Source organism: Chelonoidis abingdonii, chromosome 19 (genome assembly GCF_003597395.2).
Source record: "Chelonoidis abingdonii isolate Lonesome George chromosome 19, CheloAbing_2.0, whole genome shotgun sequence".
In the NCBI taxonomy this organism is placed as follows: domain Eukaryota; kingdom Metazoa; phylum Chordata; order Testudines; family Testudinidae; genus Chelonoidis; species Chelonoidis abingdonii.
The window spans coordinates 5,919,142-5,943,382 of NC_133787.1; the positions used below are offsets into that span (position 1 = coordinate 5,919,142).

The following is a 24,241-nucleotide window of genomic DNA, read 5'->3' on the forward strand; positions in this document are numbered from 1 at the left end:
CCCCTGAAAAATCAACTGCTCGGTGCAATAGTCTTTTCTGCATCAGGGATGAGGTGGTTACGTTCTACTGTCTCTTGACCTTGATGGGAAGAGAGATTTCAGGCTTTCCCGTGGGAACCAACATTCACTTCAAGCCCTGGAAGATTTTATCTATGCTCATTTTGGAAGGAGTTGCATAACTTTCTCTTGACCTTGCCACTTGTGAGGGATATGACTACCCTAAACTCCTGGTGCTAAAACCACTAGGTCACACAACCCTGTTGTGTGTTCTCTCTACTATCCTGTAAAAGCAGCAAAGAGGTCCTGTGGCACCTTATAGACTAACAGACGTATTGGAGGATGAGCTTTCGTGCGTGAATACCCACTTCGTTGGATGCATGTATCACTTATAATTTAAAAAATGCCCAATCTGTGCATGCACTTGTGGGGGGAGGCAAGAGTTGCATGCACAAATTAGGTGTGCAATTGAATGTGCTTTTTTGCGCCCCACACACATTTATACTTGTGGCAATGAGGGCAGTGTTCATCAGGTGCCTCCCTATGGGTTTATGTTGACTATGGAGCCAAAGATTCCTGAGCATGCAAAAGCTGTTGTGCTAAGCAGAGGGCTAGGGTGAGCTTCCAAACCCCGAGTTGTTTCCAGTGAGCAGGATGAGTTTACTGTGGCTGTGCATGGGATAAACTCTCCTCCTTCCTGCTCGGTATGTGTGGATTAAGGAGCCCAATAGCCCAAGAAGTACTTGCTATCTCTTACCTTAATGGATTCCACCTCTCACAGGTGACCAGGACCAATGCCATGCAGGGCTCTGGAAATCAGGACTGCAGCCTTGAACTGGCTCCTGTGTTCAATGGGGAGCCGGTGCGGAGGGTGGCATAACAGGGTGTTGTGTTCCCAGTGACCTGTGTTGTTGCGCGGGTGGATTGCTGTGTTCTGAAGCAAGCTGGGGCTTCCTCGGGGCATGGGCTTCCTTCCTGGAGAGAAGGAATTGCAGTAGCCCACCTTAGATGAGGCCAGGGCTGCATTCGGTAGGATGAGGCGCATTCACTTGGACACCGCAGCTGGGAGTGAGCATTTCTTGCTGCTGTAGCTATTTGGGTATGCAAGGACAGTGCAGAGTCTAGTTGGACCCCAAGGCTGCGAGGTGATTTCATGATCTGTGGGCAAATGCCTTTTTGGAAGGGATTATTATGGAGGATGAGAGCTCATCAAATCACTTCTCCCTTCCCACTAGCGTCGCTTCAGTCTTCAGCTTCACCCAGCTGCTCTTCTCCAGGTGCCAGGGCCACCCAGAGCAGGGGGAAAGTGGGGCAATTTGCCCCAGGCCCCCCCAGGGCCCCCCATGAGAATATAGTATTCTATAGTATTGCAACTTTTTTTTATGGAAAGGGCACCCAAAATTGCTTTGCTCCAGGTCCCCTGAATCCTCTAGGCAGCCCTGCGCAGGTGCTGGTTTCAGAGAGGCCGTCAGGCAACTTGGGGGTGGCACTGACATCAAGGAAATGCAGAGCTGGCTGTTATCTGCCTCCTGATGACATTTCAACCCCCTGCTGTGTATCCTACTAACTCGCCTGGCAGTTTCAAGTCTTCACCAATGGGCCTTTCTAGAAAGAAGTAAAGATACAAACCTCCCCTCTGCAGGCAACAGGATGCTTGGCTGGATAGAGAGAATGCTGCCTCACCCTCCTGGGACTCCACACCAGCCACCCCTAGTGGAGAACGGAGACAGAAAAGCAGACCCCAGGGTGACAACTGTCACACCCAGGTCTGGAGAGGCAGAGCAGGTGAGCGGGGAGCAACCAGGGGAGATGGGGGAGCTCAGGGGCTGGCCACTGCTGGGCTGGGTGTACAAGGGGCACTAAGAGTGCGATGCGTGCACATCCAGCTACACATCTGCTCACTTGTTAGATAGAAGGCGGGGTTACTTGTCAAACCACAACAACCCCAATCCGCAACCAAACAGATGTGATCGATGAGACTCTTCCTGGAGACTGGCCGAAACCGGGGAATGTGGGTTAGAAAAGAAGTGTTTTGGCCAACAGCGTGAGTGAGGCTTGCACAGCGCATGTAGGCTGACCAGACAGCAAGTGTGAAAAATTGGGACAGGGGTGGGGGTTTATAGGAGCCTATATAAGAAAAAGCCCCAAATATCAGGACTGTCCCTATAAAATCGGGACATCTGGTCACCCTGAGCGCATGCCAGCAGCACAATACACGACTCCAGCTGGAGCTTTCATTCTCTTGTTTTCATGAGCAGTTTTCCAGGCACTGTTTGAAATTGCTGCACCTTTGTGTTAGTTCTTGAGAACCAGGAAGTGAAACTGACTAGAAACAAAGGTCCCAATTCTCCAGCTGGAAGCGTGTGAGCAGACACTCACACCCATTAACTTACACATCTAAGTGGTTCCGAATGCAGTACATGGATCCATCTATAAACAAAGATGAAATGGGACCAGTCTATAGTCATTGTCCAGACTGTGGGAACTGTAGAAAAGGAGCACAGAGGGTGAAATCATTTAGATTTTAATTCAGGTTTGAGAAGCTCCGGTTGATTTAGGAGTACAGGGATGGATGTTGTAACATAACTTTTCACCTGAAATCTTTCCTTTAAATGTTTTAATCCCTAAAAGCTACCAAAAGGAAACTCCACATGTCCAGGAAAATCTTCCAACAGCGGTCAGACAGAGGGTGAGTTCTTGAAAACAACATTCCTGCAAAATCTAAACTTCATAAATGAAAACAGCAAGAGCTTATGGTAGGTCTCCAGAGCATGGCCACTCAGCCAGCTTGGGAAGGGCTCCGGGGTCAGCTACTGGCTGCTCATCTCTCTCCCCTACTGGAAGCCAGACATTCAGAGTGGGTTTCACCAAGTAGCAGTCTACTAAGCGGCCAGCATGGTCCCATGGCAGGACTCAGTGTTTGCTCCCTTTCCCCCAGCTCAGCTGAGACTTGCCCAGGAGACGCCAGCTCTAAATCGGAGTTTCCTCCATGTTATGCCAGTACAGTTGTACTAGGATTTCTCAGCCAGAAGTCACTCTTACACGTACATTGTTTACCACTGCCCAGATACACTCAACCTTTCAGCCCATGCCTTTACTCCACACCACACCCTCTGGGTGGTGTCTCTGGTAGCCAATCAGCACCTTGACCCGCAACTATCACTAATGTATGTGAATTCCATAAAGGTCCCAGGGATTCTCCTCATCTATTTTGCCTCAGTCGTAGAGGTGTACAACAGCATGTTCGTGGTGCGGCTCCCCCACAGTACTCACAGTGCTGTCACCACATCGCCAGGCAGTGGAGGAGCCTGTGCTGATGTTAACAAAGATCTGCGTGTGCAAAGCTTTGTCAGGCTGCATGAGACTGGGTTTCACATCGGTGCTGGTGTTACCTGGTAGAATCTGCCATCTCTGCACAGCAAGAAAAACCAAAGAGATGGTGATTTGAAAATGTGTTTAAAAATGTCTTGAAAGCAAACAGTCTTGCTTGCGCTAAGAAGATATGGCTATTTAGGCCACCAGGGGTTGTTCTAACAAGTGGTTTTTTTAAATTTATTTTTTGCTTTAATTTAGGGGCAGGGAAGAAAGTGACATTCATCACAACCCAGGAGCCAGGCCCATCCTCAGTGTCTTCAGCTGAAAGGTATCTTCGTCTTTTTCTCTCACTTTCTCTCTCTCTCTCTCTCTTGCACTCGTGGCAGGGAGGAGTTAGGGTTGGAAATACCTGCTGAGACAGGACTTTTAACAAATATGAATTCTGACTTCAGATAGAAAGCAGGGCTTTAGATAGTTGCTAGACATCTGGCTCTGGGGTGGATCTGTGTGGAGAAGGAAACTTCTGCACCCTGATCTCCCCAATTCCATACCAAAAGGAGCTTGGTTGCCTCCATGGCATCTCCCTGGTCTTGTGGAGTCCTCTCCACTGAGGTCCTCTTGTGGGCAGGGAGTGGAGAAAGGGCATGCTAAGGAGAAATGGGCAGGCCGGGGCAGGGCCAACGGAGCATTATCATCTTTCCAGACCCGTGGAACTCACTAAGGAAAGGTGACACAGCCTGAGGTGGCATTATCTTTTCCCCAGAGTCCCCTATGCACTGGGGATCTCCCTTGTAAGGCTGGGGTCTCTGGGCCTTGAGGGAGTCTGTTGGCATGGCTCCATTGGGCTGGCTGGGAGTTGGAGAGGGACTGATGGGGACACATTGCTGGAGCAGAGCTCTCAGTGACTGGCTCTGATCGCCTACAGATTCCACAGGGTTCACAAGGTTTCTCGAGGATCTTGTGATCTGCCCCATGGAGGAGGGAAAATCCCATTTCTTTGTGGGGGAATCTCCACAAGGGAAAGCATATGAGAGAAACTGTCTCCTGCGGTTTGAACAGCTTGGCAGACCCTAGCTTGTCCGTTCTCTTGCAGTGCTGGAAGGGGTGTACTTTCATGGCTATCTCAGGAGCTGGGAAAGGTAGTCCCTCAGCCAGCCCAGAATCCAGGGATGCGCCAGACCATCAGAAAGAGCTTCGAGAACAGTTTGGACTTCCCTGACCAGGTATGTACCAGAACCAGATCAATGGGATCACTCAGTAATGGTGTTTGATTTTCTTGCCATAGTTCCCCTATTGTGAGCAGCATTAATCATTCTTTTGTGTGTTCTCTTCAGACTGAAGTCCAGAGCATAAAGGACGACGACGACTTACTAGGTAAAATTTTTAATAATGACAGAATATTAATACTTAGCTTTTATATATAGCACTTTTCATCAGTTGAGCTCAAAGAACTTTACAAAGGAGTTCAAGCGCATTATCCATGTTTGACATATGGGGAAACCGAGGCACAGAGCAGGGACATGACTTGCCCAAGGTCACCCATCAAGCTAGTGCAGAGCCAGAATAGAACTAACATCTCCAGAGTCTTAGTCCACTGCTTTATCCACTCGGCCACTCTGCTTAAATGTGGATGCAGATGCAAAATGGTGAAATATCCTCTTCTGTCATCATAGGCTCACAATGAACTGCAGCAACTCACCTGTCCTGCAGGTGGGAGCATGTCACCTGCTGCTTTTTAGGGGCTTGGAGGGATTATACATCCTCAGCATACTCCAGTGTACCTTGTTTTGTCCACCCCACGTGTAACTCCTCCGGAACTGAGAACTCCAAGCAGCTCCGAATGATGATCCCAAGCTGTCAGGGTGCCTGTGTGTGTGAGAGAGAGAGACTCTGACTGACATGGGCTGTGCACGTCCTCAGCTCCCTGTAAACATACCCGATACTGAGCTCTATAGTAATGAGAGCTGCATAAGCACAAGTAACTCACAGCCTGATCTCCTTCAGCAGCAAGACTGGCAGGGAAGGTGAAAGCGCTCCCCAGTCTCTCCCGACAAGCGATGGGACTGGGAGAGGATTACCCATTCTTTTGGGGGCCTCACAGCAGTTTCCCTGCTTGATGCCCCTGTCTTGATTCGCGCAGATTGTAAAATCAGTCTTGGGGCAATAGGGGGCAGGCCTGAAGTTACTTAGGTTGTGATCTGGGGGCAGGGACTGTCTTTCTGTTCTCTTTGTACAGTGCCTAGCACCTTGCAGCCTAGACAATACAAATAATAAATACCAGCTGCTGGAGGCCAGGCTGTACAGTCCTGTCAAGTCTCCATTCTCCCCCGTCAGCTCGTATTGTTCATTAAACCAACCCATTGGGACTGATGCCAGGTCTGAGCTCTGAGCAACGCTGGGGTGATAGAGTTTCAGACCAGAAGAGACACCAGGTCACCTAGTCTGATCTCCTGTATATAACAGGTCACCAACACCACCTGCAGAGCAAACCCAGTGCCTGATTGGGTGGTTGTGGGTTAATCAGCTGTGGCTGAAACCTACAAGGGTCCTTTGCAATCTTGTGTTTTGCACAGTTCCCGTTGTTTGAGGTTAGCTGTCCTGAAGCTGTCTTTTCATTACTTTTCCCCTCAAGAGATAACTACCCTCGCTCCAGATGAAGATGAGCTTCAGGATCATAGCGAGTTGCATTCCAGCTCAGATAATAATGCCTCCGAAAAAGGGTAAGTTCCCTTAAGCCCCCCGAAAGTTGTGTAGCATGGATTTAGTCCCTTTCTCCTTTATTTCAAGCACACGAGGTTCTCCATTGGAGCTCTCATCTAATAGCCACCCCAAGCGGATTTGCCACCTTCCCTCTTGACTCGCAGCCCGATTGGATTTAATATGCTCACGACTGCTGTGCAGCTGGGTAGATTGGGGTAGCGTGTTGCTCTGAAGGATAATGGAGATTGCAGGGGGAAAAAATCAACCCTTTGTATTCACTGAACTGAAAACTGCAGGTGTCTTTACCTCTTGCTCTAAGGGAAGGTGGGCCTTCAATATTGGCTTGAGTGCCCAGGATTGAACGAATACGGAGACTGAATTTCTCTTCACATCCCATAAAAGGGAAATCTCTGTAGGGCAATGCTGGGATCAGGGTTGCCACAGGGAGTCTGTCTCCAGAGTGGTGATGGAGATTTGTTTAAAAATCCACTTCTCCTCGAAATCTTGTCATGGTGTCTTGCCTCCGGCGCCTGTGACTCGCCATGGCCTTCTGGTCTGCTAGACTTTATCGCGGACAGTGTCATTCTGTTCCAATGCTGCTGGTCCCTGGCTGTAGGGTTGATGTACTTCTGCATTTTGCTCAGTGAATGCAATGAGTTCCAAGTGGAGAGCAGAGCCCCAGGACAGGCAGGGTGCCACCGGAGAACCAACAACAGTCTCATCCTAGAGGAGGCAAAAGCAATGCCCAATATTTCTCTTCAGTTTCATTAGCAGTGCGGGAGAGGGAGAGATGGATGCTCCACACTGCCCATATATTTTCATTAAAAAGTGTGGCTAGTATTTCCCCAGAGACACCTAAGGCAGTGAGGCACTTAAGCCCTATTCAACAGGAGGGCACCCAAGTCCCTCAGGCTACTTTGCAGATGCCAGCCCATCACCTGTCTGATCCTTCCAGCTCATGGTGAGTTTAATTTGGCAGCACAGAGAAGCTTAGTGATTTGCTCAAGATCACACAACCTTTGTTCAAGACCTGTCAGTGGCAGGGCTGGGGGTGTGGACCCTGATCTAATTTTGGAGGGTCTGTAGAGTAGGGTAAAATGTAATCTGCCTGCTATGTCTGCTCATAGAAATAATAATGGAACAAGCAGTACTGAAGCGGTAACAGCAAGCAGGGAGCACACATAACTGGGTTACTAGGCTTTGCTAGAGTAAAAAGGCCCGGTGTAAAAAGCTTGATTTTTTTGTCAGCCACAGGTTGAATTTTAAGTGAAGTCAGTGCAGGCCTGAGGAACCCTGTGTCCAGGGATGAAAGTAATTTACAGGATTTACCAGTGCTGCTGGAGTCCTGAGTGGGTGTGGTCTCATCCAGAAGAGGCGGGGCTTCTTAAGATTTAAAGGCCCTGGGGCACTGGCTGTGGCTGGGAGACCCAGAGCCTTTAAATCAGTCTGGGGCTCCCAGCTGCAGAGGTGGCTGGGAGCCAGCCGGGGTTCAGGGGCAAATTAAAGGGCTCGGTGCTCTGGCCGCCGTGGCGCTCCGAGCCCCTTAAATCCCCACTGCAGATTAGGCAGCCGGAGCTGTGGGGGGGATTTAAAGGGTTCTGGGCTTCCTGCAGCCACGGGAGCTCCGGCAGCCGGGCTGGGACCCGGATTTAAAGGGCCCAGAGCTCCCATTGCTGCGGGGAGCCTCAAGCCCTTTAAATCCCAGCTCCAGACCAGCTGCCAGAGCTGGGGAGGGGAGGGGGGAATTTAAAGGGCTCTGGGCTCCGTGCAGCCACGGGAGCTCCCTGCCCTTTAAATTCCGGCCCCAGCCTGGCTGCCGGAGCTCCTGCGACTGCGGGGAGCCCAGAGCCCTTTAAATCCGCGCTGTGGAAGCTGGTGAGGTCCAGCATGGCGTACTGGCTCTTGCTGGTATACCGTACCATACCGGCTTACTTTCACCTCTGCTTAGGTCACTGACGATACCTTCTTATTAGCTGAAACAAACAAGTGACCACAGAAGCACAGGTACACCACAAGTAAGAGGGAGTTTGGGGGATTTTCTCCAATGTCTTGTACCATAGTAACGAGGTAGTTAAACCACAGTGATGCATGTGATCTATGAAGAGCTGGATTGACTCATATTGGTTTGGTCAGTGATTGGAAGTATAATTATGGACACCCAGATTACCACAGATGGCTAATGGGCAGGTGTTAACTTTATCATAGTTACAGAAGAGCATCAAAAAGGGTTCTGTATCTCAGTGGTTACATAAAGAATGGGTATAAAAGACGTGACTTAATTCCCTAAATTTTGGGTGCATTGGATTCTCGAGATGGTGTAAACTGAATCAGGACCAACATTCTGATGTGCTCCACTGACTGGTCCTCCCATCCTTGTTTCTTATGTCTCCAAAGGTTGTAAGTATGCACAGTGCAAGACTGTATGTATGAACAATGTAGGAAGCACTTTACTGTAGTTATCTGATTCATACATTTATGTATATTTATTAATTTTTCTGTGACTTCAGTTATACTTGTCTGTATTAACTAAATCTCAGGGAGTTGCTGTGTGCTTCACCAGTTTCATCTTTTTAATTAACTCTAAGTAGCCCCCAGAATAAAGAACCTGTTGTTTGCGACAAGCGTACGTTGCACCCCAATAAGCAATTCTATAATTGCAATAATCAGCCCGGCTACACTGGACAATGCTCGCTCCAGGTTTTTCTGAATCCCAGCCAAACATCCACACACTTGGCTCTGCAAAACTGGATTGGTAATGTTATGAGAATAGGTTTTTGCATAGTATTTTGGTACTTCTCTGTGCGGGAAGCACAGAGGTGCAGACAGTGATGATGACGCTAACTGCACTTGGCTGAACTGCCAGAAAAGGCTCGGACATTTTGGTTTTGCATGAAGGTTTTTGTGATGGGGCTTATTTTACCTGTTACTGGTATTTCTGGTGGCTTTGGTTGAGATTTATTGGTAGACCAGGGTGAGAATTCTGCCTTCTGCCCACTCTCAGCTCTACCCTGTCTCAGGTAATTCATCTGAGCCTGATTGACCCTTCTGTCTGTCATGTCAATTTCACTTACTCTCTGTATAAAGCTCCACATAAGGCTCTATTATATTGATCCTGAGCTATTCTCTGTATGTGTATAACACTGAGAGGGATTTAGGGCCCCTTGCTTGGGGGTACGTGGTCTGGACAGCAATGGAACAGCTGAGCTCTGGTGTGGAGAGGTCTGACCAGATGAGTTAATCTAGCCTGGGGGGGGGTCTGTGGTTCTCTCTGCCTGCTGCAAAGTATTGCTGCACAGTGACTGCCTGTGTTAATGGGGTGAAATTCTCTGGCCTCTGATGTGCAGGAGGTCCAACTAGAATGATCTAATGGCCCCTTCTCACCTTAAACTCTGTGAATCCATGTTGCCATGCAGGAAAAGGGGGTGATTTGGGGGTGAGCCATAGCTGACCAATGGTATGACCATTGGTCCTGTGAACTATGGAGATCTGCTGGCCAGAACACCCACAGAGAAGGGATATCGAGGTTGGCAGACGCCAGTAGCACGTGGAGGAGAGTACCTTGTGGAGATGCTTCAGGTCTCTCTTCTATGCCCCAATTCTGGGTTTGAGCAGGGTGGGGAGAGAGATTCTGTCCTTTCTCCAGTCTCTGCAAAAATCCTGATTATTTGGGCTTTGCACAGCAGCTGAGGACTTGGCTCTTAGCTGTCAAGAGCAATCTTCCAAGGCCCGGAGGAGAGAACAGGAAAGGAGAGGGGAATGGATCTGCCCCAGCTCTAGTGAGGGTAGAAGGAGAACTGTCCTAACGGTGGGTGCTCTCTCTCTGCAGGACTGGCAGCAGGGTGATTAGCTGGCTGATGCAGGGATTTGGGAAAATGATCCCGCAGCCGGAAAACCTGAACAAGCTTGAGGTGAGTGCAGCAAAGACAAAGACAAGACGTAGTCACTGCAGCACAAGAGAAACACCAGTACACATCATGAACGCACACATCCCAATGCGTAAGGATGAATTCTACTTTTCCATAGGCTTACAGGTACACACACACATGCAACAACTCCCCTCAACCCTTCTCCCCCACAGGTCCCTGCAGGATGGTCACCAGCCCCCTCCTTTTCTGAGGTTACTGAAGCACAGAGGAGGAAGATGGAAGGACTAGGGATTACAGTTGTCTGAGACCCCTTGTAATTACAGGCGTTTGCCCACCTGATCTTAATGAACGTTCTATGTTCAGTGACAAGCAAGGAAGTCCCTGGCAGTATGGCTGTGGGGAAAATTGCTGCCCAGGGCCAGATTGGATGCAGGCAAAACTCCCCATGGGAGCAGAAATCCGTGTTGTTAAGCATCTGCGCCATGCACTCATCCGGCTGCTCCCAATGGATGTTGTTATTTTTTCTGGAATCCCCACAAGGTGGAATCTGCCAGCACCTATGGAGAATGCCAAACACCGATCAACCTCAGAAGAAAAGAATGCTGGAATTGTTGATTTCTCCTGTAACTACTTAGTTCAAACAGATCTTTATTCCAGTCTGTGTGATCCTTATTGCACTTATGCACTGTAATAAGACGATATGATCTCCAGACCGTATAGCAGTGGTCCCCAACTTTTGAGGGTTGCACCCCCCCTTACCGCTGGTTGTGCCCCCCTGCCTCTCTCGGAGCTGGGCCAGAAGCAGGGCTGTGGCTTCAGTGCGGGGGATGTGCCCCACAGTTTGGTGTCCCCTGCTGTATAGGCTCAAGCACTTCACGTCATAGGAAGACCTCCTGATGATGATGACAATAATACCTAGTATGTCTCATCAGAAGGTCTCAAAGAACGTTCCAAAGAAGGTCAGCATCATTACCCCCATTTTGCAGCTGGGGAAACTGAGGCATGGATAAATGAAGTGAGTTGACTAAAGTCACCCAACAGGCCAGTAGTAGAGCCAGAAATAAAGTGCAGGGCTCCTGACTCCCAGTCCAGTGCTCTATCCGCTAGGCCATTAATGTTGATCTTTTGATCAGTTTAGTAACTTCTTTGTATTGTCTCCAGAATTTGTAAAGTTACTTAAAATAATTTTCTTGAGACCTCTCCCCTCCTTTGCCCAATGATATTGTTTTAAGACATTGGGATAACAGTGACTGATCAAATTGTAGCATGGGACAGTTCCCTGTATTGCTCTGCCAGACAACTGTGTCATCAAGAGATGGTGTATTCCATGCATGGTACTCTGGATACACACAAGTCCTCTGACCCCCAAGAGTGATGGTAGCCTCTTGACCTCCAGTACACTCCACCCTTAGCTTTCCCGCGGTGACTCATTCTTAATAACATGATTTTGCAATTTGGGGAAAGCTGCTTTCTACAGGGGTTGTTACTTATTAAACCATCTTTTCCTAAATCGGTACCTTAGTTTCATGCTACTGAAAAGTGAGATATGGGAAACGTGCCTTGCATGCGGACAGTTATGGAGTTCAATCTCGTTAGTTTTCCAAGAGAAGGTTAAGAAGCATCTCGATTTCAGTTTGTAAGTAGCTACATGGGGAAAAGGCATCTGATATTAGGGAGACCTTTAAATGAGCAGGTAAAAGAATAGACAGACACAATGGCTGGAAATGAAGTTAGAAAAATTCCAACTGGAAATAAGATACAACTTATTAATAGGGGGTTGTTAACCATTGGGACAGCTAGACATGGAATGTGGCAAAATGCACCGTCGCCTGGAGTCCTTCAGTCCAGATGGGATCTCATTCTGAAAGGTGCTGCAGCTCGGCTACTAGTTATTGGGCTCTACAAAAGGGCAGTGCGTTTCCCTGCACTGCAGGAATGCCTGGATGGAATTTTCTGGTCAGTGTTCTGCCAGGAGCTCAGACAAGAGGATCTTAGTGGCCCCTTTTGGCCTTCTGTGCAAAGACTCCCTTTAACGGCACTGGAGAGTGGAGTCCTCTGCTTGTCTCGAGAACAGTGCAACATAAGGAGCAGATATGCCAGTCTCCAATCCTGAAGCCAAGAACCTGCTTCTAGGAGAGAGAGGGGCATTCAGTCTTTGGAGCTCATTCAATCTGTGATCTTTCTGTTGAGACTGTCAACAAAGGGGCCATTAGTGAGACAAGGTGAGTGAGGGAATATCTTTTACTGGACCGGCTTCTGCTTTCGAGTTTACACAGAGCTCTTCTTCGGATCTGGGAAACGTACTCAGAGCTTCACAGCTAAATACAAGGTGGAACAGATTGTGTAGCACAAGGAGGCAACACATTTCAAGGGACCACTCATGGTGAAGTGGCCCGTTAACACCCCTCCAGTCATAGTCACCATCAAGCCTATGACAATGCTGCAGACAAGAAAGGGGCCAGTTAGTACCACTTGTGATATGGACACTTTTCCCGTAGCACTGGACTGAGCCCACCAACCCATTTCATATGAGCCACAAGATAGCTGTCAGCTGATACTGGCTTCAAGTTACTAGTGATTTGGTCCATATGTGAACTCATGAGCTAGGGGTGAAAGTCTCCATTAGCAACTCCTGGTGTCACTCCAGCCTCCATTATGCTAATTTTCAGACTTGCCAAAGCAAGCATATTATTCACCTTAAGTGGAGTGCCATATATGTTGGGTGAAGGATGAGCTCTTAAAATAACCATTCCATTCCACCAGTCTCTAGAAATGAAAAATGGGAAGATAAATACAGTAATCATAAGGTGCAACAGCAGGAGGATCTCATACATACTGTTTTCCATGAGGAATCTTTTCGGGCTTAATACACATGCATTGACTTTCTAACAGCTCGGTCATTGTGAAAGCTGTTACGGCTGTCTCTGGGCTGGTCCTCACTAGAAAATTAGGTCGTATAAGAACATGAGCTTCAGGAATCATGTTAACTTACAGGCTATTAAAACAATTTGGAGTCAGTGCAGACAGAGACAAGTTGTGCTTAACATTGTGTCAGCTGGTTGTGGTTAGTCCTAGGTTCTAGCAGGTGTTACTCACAGTGTTAAGTATCGTGGTTCCTGTAACCTGGACCACTTAACGGTGTTCAGCATTCTGTTTGGTAGCACAGCTCCTCGAGGGCATGGTTTGATGTGACTTAGTTTTCTAGTGAAGACCATCCCATATGGAAATTTTCCTCCCCCTCTGCTTGTTTTCCAGTTTTACAAATTAAACAGTAAAACTCTGCTTTAAAAGAGCACCTAGCATCTGACCCATACAGATGAAGGTTGGGACATTCAGAGTTAAACAGCTAAAAGCAGCAGAAGACCTAAATGTGATTTGTACAGGGACAGACTTTGTTCTTGGGTAATCTGCAGTCAGTTCAGGACGGTGACAGTTGTAGTTCTGACCTTCCAGTAATAACAGCTGTAATGATGTTCTTAAATACCTAAGCAGTGGAAATCATCCGGGCGAATTCTGAATGGAGTTATACCTCAAGAAGAGAGCTCTTGTGAAGAAAATGAACCCATTTTTCTTTGATACTTTATCTGGTCCACCTGAGGGTATTTTCCTGCTTGTTTTTATGCCTGTCCAGCCTATTCAGGACTAAACATTGACCTGAAGGGGCGGGGGTGGGCAGGGAATTATTTTCAGTACTTATATTACAAACAAGCTTGAGGATCAAAAATAAACAGATTTCTATTGAAAGGCAGAATTCTCTTGTGAAAGCCTCTTTAGCCCAAGCAGGGTATGTTAACTTCAAAGTGAGCAAGAAACACTGCCCTTTAGGTCAGGTCAGTGAAAGACCAAAGGGAGAAGCATACTTCTTATTTTCCTGCCCTCGCTCTATTTATGCACAAACCCCTCGGGAGGAAAAACAGATGATTTTCTGTTGAGAGCATCTAGAAGAGAAAACAAGCAACTTTTTATTTTATACCCAGTAGATGACAGCCTGACTCTGCTCTCAGCTACATCAGTGTATGTGGAGTTACTCCACTGAAATCATTACATGGGTGTAAAACCTGAATCGCTCCACTGATATCATTACATGAAATGAATTACACGGGAATAAAACCTGTGTGAGATCAGAATCAGCCCGGTGAATCTTGGCTGAAATATTCCTCCTGGTGCTACCACTAATTCCCCTCGTGTTGACCAGGGCCACCCAGAGGACCCGCCACCGAAGACCCAGAGCGAGGGAAGGGCCTGCCGTGGAAGTGCCGCCGAAAACCCAGAGCAGCTTGTGGAGCCCCTGTGGGGCCCGGGCCCTGGGGCAAATTGCCCCACTTGCCCCCCCCCCCCGGGCGGCCCTAGTGTTGACAGCACCTAAGTCTGTCTAAGCTTAGCTCTCAACTACACAGAAAGTTTAGTTTTAATTGTGCCTTAGGATCTGCAGGGTGTTATAGTCTTCAGTGATTGCTTTTTAAAATGTAAACTCAATTAACAAAAAAAGATAGTGGAGATACCTTTTGCCAAAATTTATTTCCCCCAGAGGGGTATTGATCCTGGGAGGTGTAACATGGCAAAGTAGAACCGAGCTGTCAGATTAGCCAGAGCTGTACATTTGCCTGGGAAGTAGCAGGAGCCAATCAAATCACTCCTTCATTTCTGTCCATATTATAAATGCTGGTTACTGTTTGTCTGTCGAGCATCTCTACTGCCAGGCCAAGGCATGCAAAGATGAATGCTGATGGGGTTGGGGGCAGAGGTGTCGCTATCAGCTGCATCGTCACTTTAATTCAAATGCCGGCATGTCAGTCTATTCCATATGTGTTTGTATGGCAGGATGTAGCGGAGGGGAAAGTTGAAGAGGCAGCCGTAAGAGAAGGTGAGTGATTTTTGCTGGTGTGAATGGGATGCCTGACTGTAGAACTTTCAGGAATGCAAACTTCATAGTCTGCTATAGCCCAGTGTCTTTCTAAGATCTTATTTCACTGGTTTCCCTCAGTATCCCGGTTTCATAGCCTTGGAGTTGCAGGCAGTGAAAGGAAGTCAATTACTTGTACCTGTGCTGTCTAGGGACTAGTGCTGTCAAAAACAGGTGCATGTGGCCATCCTATGCTGATTAATTGGCTAGTACCCATCCTAGCACTCAAGGGAAATTTGTACTGGTTGGTACTGGTCCTAGTTCTCGTAGAGATCCTGTACGGATACATGCACAGCAGAGCAAAGGTATCTGGGGCGTTCTTTGCTGTAAATGTTTATAAAACTAGGTCAAAGGGGCAACTCTTATCCCTTAGTGCTCCACAGCGCCTCAGTTTTCATTTCACCCTCTGAAACATCACCTTGTGCGCTTGAAAGTGTTGACTCTAAGATGCCAGTTAGTCTCTGCGCTGTATTCATTTCTGAGCACAAACCAAACAACATAGTGGTGGTTAGTTTCAGAAACCAGCGACTGAAAATACAGAATGATGCTTCCCCTCCATCCGCTCTTCTTCTTCTGATGAGGGTTTTAACAGAGTTTAGAGCTCAAAATGCGGGTGATCATTTGGGCTGATGCAGATACATGACTGAGAGCAGTGCCGATACTGGTGTTTTGGTTGTCAGATTGTAAATGCCTGTAACGGAGTCCCCAGGCGATGCTCTGGAACTGCTCCCCACAAAGTCAGTTAGGACTTTGGGGAGCCTCCTCTCCCTTGGAGCAGACTGTCTTCAGGGCAAGAAGCTCACACGGCTTCACCTCCTGGGCCTGACCTTGGAGCATTCAGCATATGCCCCTCCGTGCGCTTCCCACAGTGGGTCCTGGGGAAACCACAGGGTCCTGCACCCCCACTTTGCAGTCAGACGTGACTCTCAGCCAGCCAGTAAAACAGAGGTTTATTAGATGACAGGAACATGGTCTAAAACAGAGCTTGTAGATACGGAGAATGGGACCCCTCAGCCAGGTCCATTCTGGGGCCCAGCGAGCCAGACAACCCCGTCTGCCCTCACTTCCCATCTGCAGCTGGCTTCAAACTGAAACCTGCTCCAGACCCTTCTCTCTGGCATTTGTCTGTTTCCCGGGCCAGGAGGTCACTTGATCTCTCTGTTCACCTTTAGCTATCCCCTTGCAAGGTGGGAAGGGCCCGGTCCGTTTGTTGCTAGGAGACAGAGTGTTGGCCATTTATGCACACTGGAGACTTAAGAAATGCATAGGGGAAACTGAGGCACCCACACGGTATTCAGAGGAAACATTAAGAACAGCCCCACTTCATCACAAGGCCTCAGTGCAGGGACTGTCTTTTAGTTCTGGGTTTGTCCAGTGGCTAGCACAACAGGGCCCTGATCCACGGTGCACAATTCACAAGCAGCATGGTGAGCAGGTGGCAGCTCTTACCTCACTGACAGTCCTACTGCGTGAAGCTCTCCCTTGTGCAGAGGGCTGGCACAGGCTGTGAATGCAACATCTAAATCCCCCGTATGCCCTCAAAATAGACCTAGTTCTGACCTTGGGCTGGATGCTCCGCTGCAGTAGACTGACATAGCTCCAGTGATGTTCGTTGGATCTCGCCCTCTGCACAAGGGTGGATTTCACCTACATGGCTTCAGCCTTAAAGGCCTTCATTGTTTAAAATGAAACTCACGGTGTCGCTTCTCTCTCGCTGTGAACAATCTCAAGCAGAAAGTAAAGTGAGTAAGACAAGGACAGCACCAAAGGGAAGCTCTCAAGCAAGTCACAGCGTATCAGGAACCTCACAGCAGGCATCTACAGACGGCCTGTCGGGACGTGGCGCCTCTCTCTTTCTTCAGACGCTAGGTGGCGACGGTGGCAGGTAGTGCAGCATGAATCCTTCTGAAATGTTCCACTGTCGCGTTGGGACCGTCCTTGGTTTCTTAGAAATTTGGGTTCCCTAACACTTCGATCTGTTGGCCCTTTCCATTGCTGCCCCATGTGCATCCCCCCATGTTTGCCTGGTGGGAACATTTATTCTAATAGAGGGAACCCAAGAACATGCTGAGTGTGTCTAGCCATCTCTGACACCTTATCTCGATTGATTGATTGAATTGGTGCAGAGCAATACGCAGAGGGTAGACACAGATATAAGGTAAATTCGCTTCTTGCATTGTGGGCCCTTTGGGCTGCTAAGTCTGCACTGGCTCAAGCTGCATGCAAACCCCTCTGATGAAGAAAGCAACCGCTGTAAGAGGAGTTTAACAGGAGTTTCTGATTGGCAGGGTGTTCAAGTGGTTTGTTCAAGGAATGGAGAAGGTGATTCCACAGCCTCTGGCCAGAGTGAAGCAAGATGCCCAAGTATGTGGTTACGGGGGGATGATAAAGAGACTAAACTAATGATTAGGGGTTTGTGGGGCTCTCCCCCCATGACGATGCGTTAACATTGGGCTGGCAAGATGGGGTCCCTTCTGCGCAAAGTGGCATCGATACCCGCAGAGGTAAAATACTGTGGCTGGATGTCATAGAAGTTAGGATAATTCTATGACCACTAGCCACATTTTGATGTACAATGTAACATTTTACAACATGGTCACCTGCGGGGATGAGGAGGAAATATTCCCACACCTCCATGCACACTGTTTCCAAACTGTGCATGATAACACGGCTTTTCCCCGTTCCTCTAAAACCTCAGGTGTTGGTCACTGCTGAAGGAAGGTTGCTGAACTAGCTAGACCAATGGTCTGAACTGGTCTGGCAGCTCCTCTCATGTTCCCATATCATCAGCACTTGAAAAGTCTGATCCTGCTCCCACTGAAATCAATGAAGATCAAGAACCTAAGAACATAAGAACAGCCGTACTGGGTCAGACCAAAGGTCTGTCCAGCCCAGTATCCTGTCTACCGACACTGGTCAATGCCAGGTGCCCCAGAGGGAGTTAACCTAACAGGTAATGATCACATGATCTCTCTCCTGCTGTCCATCTCCACCCTCTGAAAACAGAGGCTAGGGACACTATCAAGTATAAAGTAAGGAAGAACAAACAGGGACTTAAAATGGAATTCCTCCTTTCATTACTTCAGAGCCAAATAACCAACCAGGCCAGCCCTGGAAGTTCTTCCCCCAAGCAAACCGAGTGGCCCATGCGTGTTCCAGAGGCAGTGACTGGGTTAAAAAAACAAACCCAACCTATTTTTACTACTGAACTGGATTCCATTAAATATAAGCCAGGGACTGCTCAGCACAGCAAAGCTCATCCATACTTTGCGACATCTAGTAATCCCCACCCCACGTCCTCTTTCCAAGCTCCAACACGTTCAGCAGGGCTCTCCCCTCTATTCTACTGACTTGCTGTGAAAAGGTCACATGTTTAATCTGTTCTGGGAGGTTCCCCACTGGTACTTCCCAGGGTTTCTGTACACCCCCTGCTCTCCAGCTCAGATGTGTCGTGCAGGGCTCCACCACTATTTTTGTTAATATTTAAATGCATCGTACAGCAAAGTCGCACAAAACCCATATCCTCCAGGATACCCTTAGGGCTGCGTTATGCTCGCCATTGAGTGACTTTAGAGGGACAATATCTCCAGGGAACACAGCTCCTGCTAGGTGCAGCCTGTACTCTCCTGAGCATCCCAGCAGCTCTGATGCTAGTGCAGAGGGTGTGTGGAACCCTAGCACATGCTGCTATAACGGTGAGTAGGATCCGGCCTAATATTTGTTTTCCATTTTGGTCCGAGAAAGCTAGAGGCTGCGACCTGATGTTCTGTGCCTGGATCCGAGCTAGGGTGACCAGATGTCCCGGTTTTATAGGGACAGTCCTGGTTTTTGGGTCTTTTTCTTATTTTGGCTCCTATTACCTCCACCCCTGGTCCTGATTTTTCACACTTGCAGTCTGGTCACCCTAATCCGAGCAGAGCAGGTGAAAGATTCCATGCTTCTGTCATTGCTCTGACTTCCTTACCCTCCCCAGCCAGACCTCTCAGTCAGCCAGGGAAGAGGCGTCCCACTCTTTGCTTAGGCCTTAGTGCCTTAAAAGAGATCCCCGCACAGCATTGTTTGCCTTGATAAACTGGGCTGATTTTTAAGAATGGTGCTGTATTGGTTGCTCCAAATTTGGCACTGCTGGCTGTCCTGTGCCTTAGAGAAGGAAGACCTGTTAAGGGGCTAGCCCTGGAGACTTGAGCAAAACCTGCGTGGTTAAGTTTTCTGTGCCAATACTTAGCAATCTTTTCCAGACCAAGCCATAATAATAAAATGTACAAATTTTGGGCCAAGGTCTTTCGATTGCTCCACAGCAACCTCAATGAGAGAAGAGTTTGGACCTCTCTTGTCAAGTATCAGAATAACTCACTTTGCTGGACATTGAAATGCAATCACCTCTGGGATGAGTCAACAGCTGTTTAACAGCACACAACAGTAGTACAGAGAAATTTAACTAGGAGAGAGAAAAATACTGTATCTAACGGAAATTGCCTGGGGAATTTAGATAGGTAGAATGGACACATTTGGCCAGGATGCTGGCACTGACCCTGACAGTCTTACAAAAAGTGCAATGATATTTTTAACAGCCACAGGTAGGACCTTGGTTTTATATTTCATTCAAAAGGCTTTTAGCAGCACAGCATCACTTGCTGGGGAACTGGTTTGGCTTTGACTCAAAAGGGAAGGGTGCCGTCTACTGAATTGCCAGAGGGGAAGAGTGTTAACGCCAAGAGGGAAAGCCAGAGAGAGGCTATAGTCAAAAATAGTCAACAATAATTAATATTTTACTGTTTCCTTTTTTATTCATAGGCTGCAGAAGTTGCAACCTTGTGCCCAGTGGAAGAGAGTAAGTAGCCAATGCCTCTCATTACATAGTTTCATTTGACAAATATTAATGGCCTTTGCTGATTAAAAACTGATTCAGAAAGAGGGGCTGCAGCTTCGGTATAGAGACATCCCAGTTCTGAAGGTATTTAGAGAAGCTGTGGAAGCAATATTGTTAAAATGTCAGGGTTGCATTTTTGAGATGGTTTTGACCTGCAGTACATTCTTGGTCAATTTCAATCCCTGCAGCGTAGATTTGGGATGCTTGTTTGATTCTCAGAGCCTTTTCTTTGGTCTGGGTCATGGTGTGAAAGACAGTCCTATTCTGGGGGTATATGCTCCAAATATGAAGAACATCCCAAACTGAGGAGTGAGTCTGTCTGTCACTGTCAGATGCTCTCTAAGCAGAATTTATGTGAGACACTTTGAGGTGCATCCTTGGGCAATGCCAGGGGACATTTTGCCGGCCTTTGGAGGTGGTTGGAATTTGGATCAAATATACATTCTAAACCCCTCCAAAGCCGCTTCTTTATGTTAACACGTGAGCCTAGACCTGATGCTCGTCTATTGCATGTCTTTGGGGCTTCAGGGGCCTAGAAGGAAAATCCCTCTGCATGGGTACGGCGAAAGTAACTGTTGCCATAGTTGATACATTTGGGCCCCTAGTGAGACAGACAGGCAGGGCACTTTGCCCTAGCTATTATCCTCTCCCACCATTGACTTGCGCAGCACAACTTTGTAGGTAAAAAATGAGATGATATCTGCCTTGGCTAAGTATAGATCATCCTGCATTATGAAACTATGCTATGACGTTGTGTAATAATGTCAACTACGGTACGTGGCAAAACTGAAGAATAACATATAGGAAAATGCGACAGTGTTGTCATAGATGATTAGTTGTCATCGTTGACAGTTGGGTTGATTTTTTTTAAACGAGCTTCCATGCAGTGTGTAGGGCTGTTTCCCCAAATGGAGAATTTGGGGTAATAAGGCAGGAGCTGGATCCCCACCGCCATGAAATGTGGATTCCTCTGCCCAGTTTTGTGTTGGAACATATGACTATTATACCTTTGTGGCCCTTGTATTCAGCAAGTGAAAGAGGGTATGCAAGTAGTCACAGGATGTATTTGTTAGGGTGGAATATTTAGCTACCACCATCTCAACTCCACTTAAACCTCGGGACCCCTGAGAGTGTGTCTCTTTGTTGGCTTTTATAGAAATCTCTATTCTAGGCTTTCCTGAAACATTAAAATAAAAATCATTCAAGGTTGAATGATGCCATCTGCTTGAATCACTTGAGAATTCTTCTCCGGCTCTTTGGGGAGTTGGATGGGCAGGTTGCATTGCACAATTGACCAGATTCTGAGAGTTTTATTTGCCTTCCACTTGAAGCCTCGAGCATTTGTGAGCAGGACCCGATACTCGACGGTCCCAGTTATGGCAAATCCTATGTTCCTACTGTGATGTTGCGCTCCATGTGCTTTATAAAAATATGTTTGCAAGCGTGAATATGATGTAACTGGAATATGCTTTATGCAAAAATGTCTCTTGTAAGGTACCATTACAAAGCTTCTAATCTACTGAGTGTGGTCATCCTATTTGTATGAATGTATCATTCTTGTATCTGAAACTAGGAATATGTAGCATAACTCTGAGGTCCTATTCAAATTGTGCAACGTGTGGGCCATTAATGGTGGTTTAGAATCTTGATGGCTCCCATTAACTAGAGCAATTGGTGTAGATGGCTTTGTTTACTTGTAAGTCTTCCGGTAAACGTGTGTGCCAGCGAGTGGGTAATGAAGATGCACAGGACATGTGAACATTTCACATGATACTGGAATCCATCTTAAACCTGGTGCTTTTCCCTTTAGAAGAAGGGTTGGGAACTCAGAGAGGGACAAAGGATTCCTGCATTGCGCCAAAGCTATAAAAGAGGTGGAACAGAAGAAAGGGGGCTGCCAGTCATGAGAAATCCCCTAGTTACCACTTGAGTTGGAACTAGCAAGGGTTGTACTGGGGGAAAATATTGGGCCCAGACTAGGAAGGAGTCTAGTCTGTGAAAGAAGTTTATTGGACCATCTCTAAGGATGAGGTTTACCTGTAATCAGTTTCTTAATGTATTAGGTTTAGACTTGCATGTCTTATTTTATTTTGCTTGGTAACTTACTTTGTTCTGTCTGTTATTACTTGGAACCACTTAAATCCAACTTTTTATATTTAATAAAATCACTTTTTTATTAATTGACCCAGAGTAAGTGATTAATGCCTGGGGGAGCAAATGGCTGTGCCTATCTATCTAGTGGTGTTATAGAGGGCAGACAATTTATGAGTTTACTCTATATAAGAGTTATACAGAGTAAAATGGATTTATTTGGTGTTTGGACTCCATTGGAAGCTGGGTGTCTGGGTGCTGGAGACAGAAGCACTTGCTGAGCTGTTTTCACTGAAAGCCTGCAGCTTTCGGGACATGGTTCAGACCCTGGGTCCGTGTTGCAGCAGGCTAGTGTGTCTGGCTCTAGAAGACAGGGTTCTGGAGTCCCAAACTGGCAGAGAAAACAGGGTCAGAGGTAATCTCAGCACATCAGGTGACAGTCCCAAGGGTCTCTGTGACCGAACCCGTCACACCTACCTTCAGGGTGAAATTCACAAGGCTGATACTCCACTTAAGTCCCTCTGAAGCCCTATTTTAAATGTGATTTAAGTGGAGTAGCAGCCCTGTGCTAGCTGAGTACAGGGTAGAATTTCACCCTCCAGGCATGACTGCTGTTGTCAGATGTTTGGCTGCGTGTGTGTTCTCCTGTGTGCTGTCCCAACTCTGCGCAGACAGCTGGCACAGCAGACCTCGAGCTAACCACCCAATACATCCACAGACTCAGTTCATGGCGAAGGCACTTGGTCAGGTTTGTTGCCAATGAAGCACAGTGCTAATGCCCTAGCTCAGTGGTTACAGGTACACTAACACATGCATGCCCATGACAATGGACTGGTTCAGTTAGGGGCAGGACTTTCCACTATCCCCTAGGCCAGACAAAGACACTCCCTCTGAGATACATCTTTATGCAGCAATACAAACAAGTTATATATCATCCTTGATGTATCAGGGTGCCAACCTCAAAAGTATTAGGGCGCCATCCATTGCCTTGTACCTGTAGGTGCGATCAAAACACCTCTATTCATCATGCTCTCATCCTGACCTTATCCTTAAGATGGGTCAGCATATTCCTATTATCTTTGGGGAAAGTGTTTATTGGGGTGTTCTGGTACCACCCTTCTGGAATGTGCTTGCATGAGTGTTTTGTGCATAGCGCCTCTTAGGAATATATGTTTTTGCAATATCAACCCTGTGCTTGCCAAATTCTGTGAGCAGGGCCTGCCTCTTGCTCACAACTTGACTTTGCTTCGTATCAGCAAGGTTTTAACTATCTTAACCCAGGCCTCAGGCCTCATACCAGGCCTCTAATATAAGGCCTTACATTTCAGGCCCTCTTCTTACTACAACTGGTTTAAGTGAAATCTCTGATTTGGTGTGTTGTGGCATTTTAAATCGTTTTATGTGACAAATGCAGGGAGTGACTGGATAGAATGACCGATCTGCTCCCAATCCAAACAGCCAGCACCTTTATTAATGTCGTCCTTCTTCTCCTTTTGTTTCAGGGGGGGAAGAGGCTTAGGGCCTCTGAAACAAATGGAAAATGAAGACCTTGGAGAACTGCCCTTGCCCAAAATAAAGCGAAACCAGCCTGAAGAAAAAATACTACTGAGGGTAGAAAAAAAGAGAAGAAATATCTGCAAGTTGTTTACTAATTCCCTCCCCCCCACGTCTTCAGACTAGGCCATGAACAAAACCAGAGGCTGAACTAATTCAAAGGGATCATTGTCAGTGAGGAAATAGAGCTGTGTCCCTCTGCAGAGTGAGAGCTAATGCCCCATCGCAGGGTTTAGATATGGGACTGACTGCCTTTTCGGTGCAGGGGAGTGGAGGGTCTTCCTTTCCTTTTCTGCTCCTACAGACAATCTGACTCTGATCACCACCGATAATCATTCTTTTCCTGCTTTCACTGGGCATTGACTGGTCTGTAAAACTCAGAGGTGGAGCTGTGGGCGCTTCAGAATGTGGCTGGGAGTAATGGCCATGAGGCTGTACAAATACTGCATGTGAGCCTGGAAATACATCCCACATGCACCCTTCCAAAAAGAGAGCTTTCTATTTTTCCCGTCACTTCTGAAACCATAAAATGGTTTAATGAAAAGCCACGTCATACCAAATGTTTCACACTGGGAACGCCTGCTGCAACCTGCTCACTTCTTTAAATTGAGTTCTCTTTCACAAAGACTTAGCTTGATTCAATAATTGCTTTTAACTTCTCACTGGATACTTGTATTCTCTCTCTTCCACTACAGGGCTGTTCTGCTTTTCGCAAGTGGGGGTGGTGGGATCTGACCCAGAATAACAAATGTTATCAGTAGAAATTCGTGGCACATAGAATCATAGACGATTAGGGTTGGAAGAGACCTCAGGAGCTCATCTAGTCCAATCCCCTGCTCAAAGCAGGACCAATCCCCAACTAAATCATCCCAGCCAGGACTTTGTCAAGCAGGGCCTTAAAAACCATTATGGATGGAGATTCCACCATGTCCCTAGGTAACCCAT

The 24,241-nt window shown here is 47.3% G+C and overlaps 1 protein-coding gene across 1 annotated transcript in view; it reads left to right on the forward strand.

Moving 5' to 3' along the window:
- The first annotated feature begins 1,646 nt into the window (after nucleotides 1-1,646).
- Nucleotides 1,647-24,241, forward strand: part of LOC116827417 (cyclic nucleotide-gated channel beta-1-like) — a 35,865-nt gene continuing 13,270 nt past the window's right edge. The window contains exons 1-8 of the mRNA XM_075073836.1: nucleotides 1,647-1,782; nucleotides 2,629-2,686; nucleotides 3,571-3,640; nucleotides 4,406-4,535; nucleotides 4,647-4,686; nucleotides 5,945-6,032; nucleotides 9,839-9,920; nucleotides 14,700-14,742. Of these exons, the coding sequence (XP_074929937.1) occupies nucleotides 1,648-1,782; nucleotides 2,629-2,686; nucleotides 3,571-3,640; nucleotides 4,406-4,535; nucleotides 4,647-4,686; nucleotides 5,945-6,032; nucleotides 9,839-9,920; nucleotides 14,700-14,742 (646 nt within the window). The 5' untranslated portion in view covers nucleotide 1,647. The remainder of the gene's footprint in view (nucleotides 1,783-2,628; nucleotides 2,687-3,570; nucleotides 3,641-4,405; nucleotides 4,536-4,646; nucleotides 4,687-5,944; nucleotides 6,033-9,838; nucleotides 9,921-14,699; nucleotides 14,743-24,241) is intronic.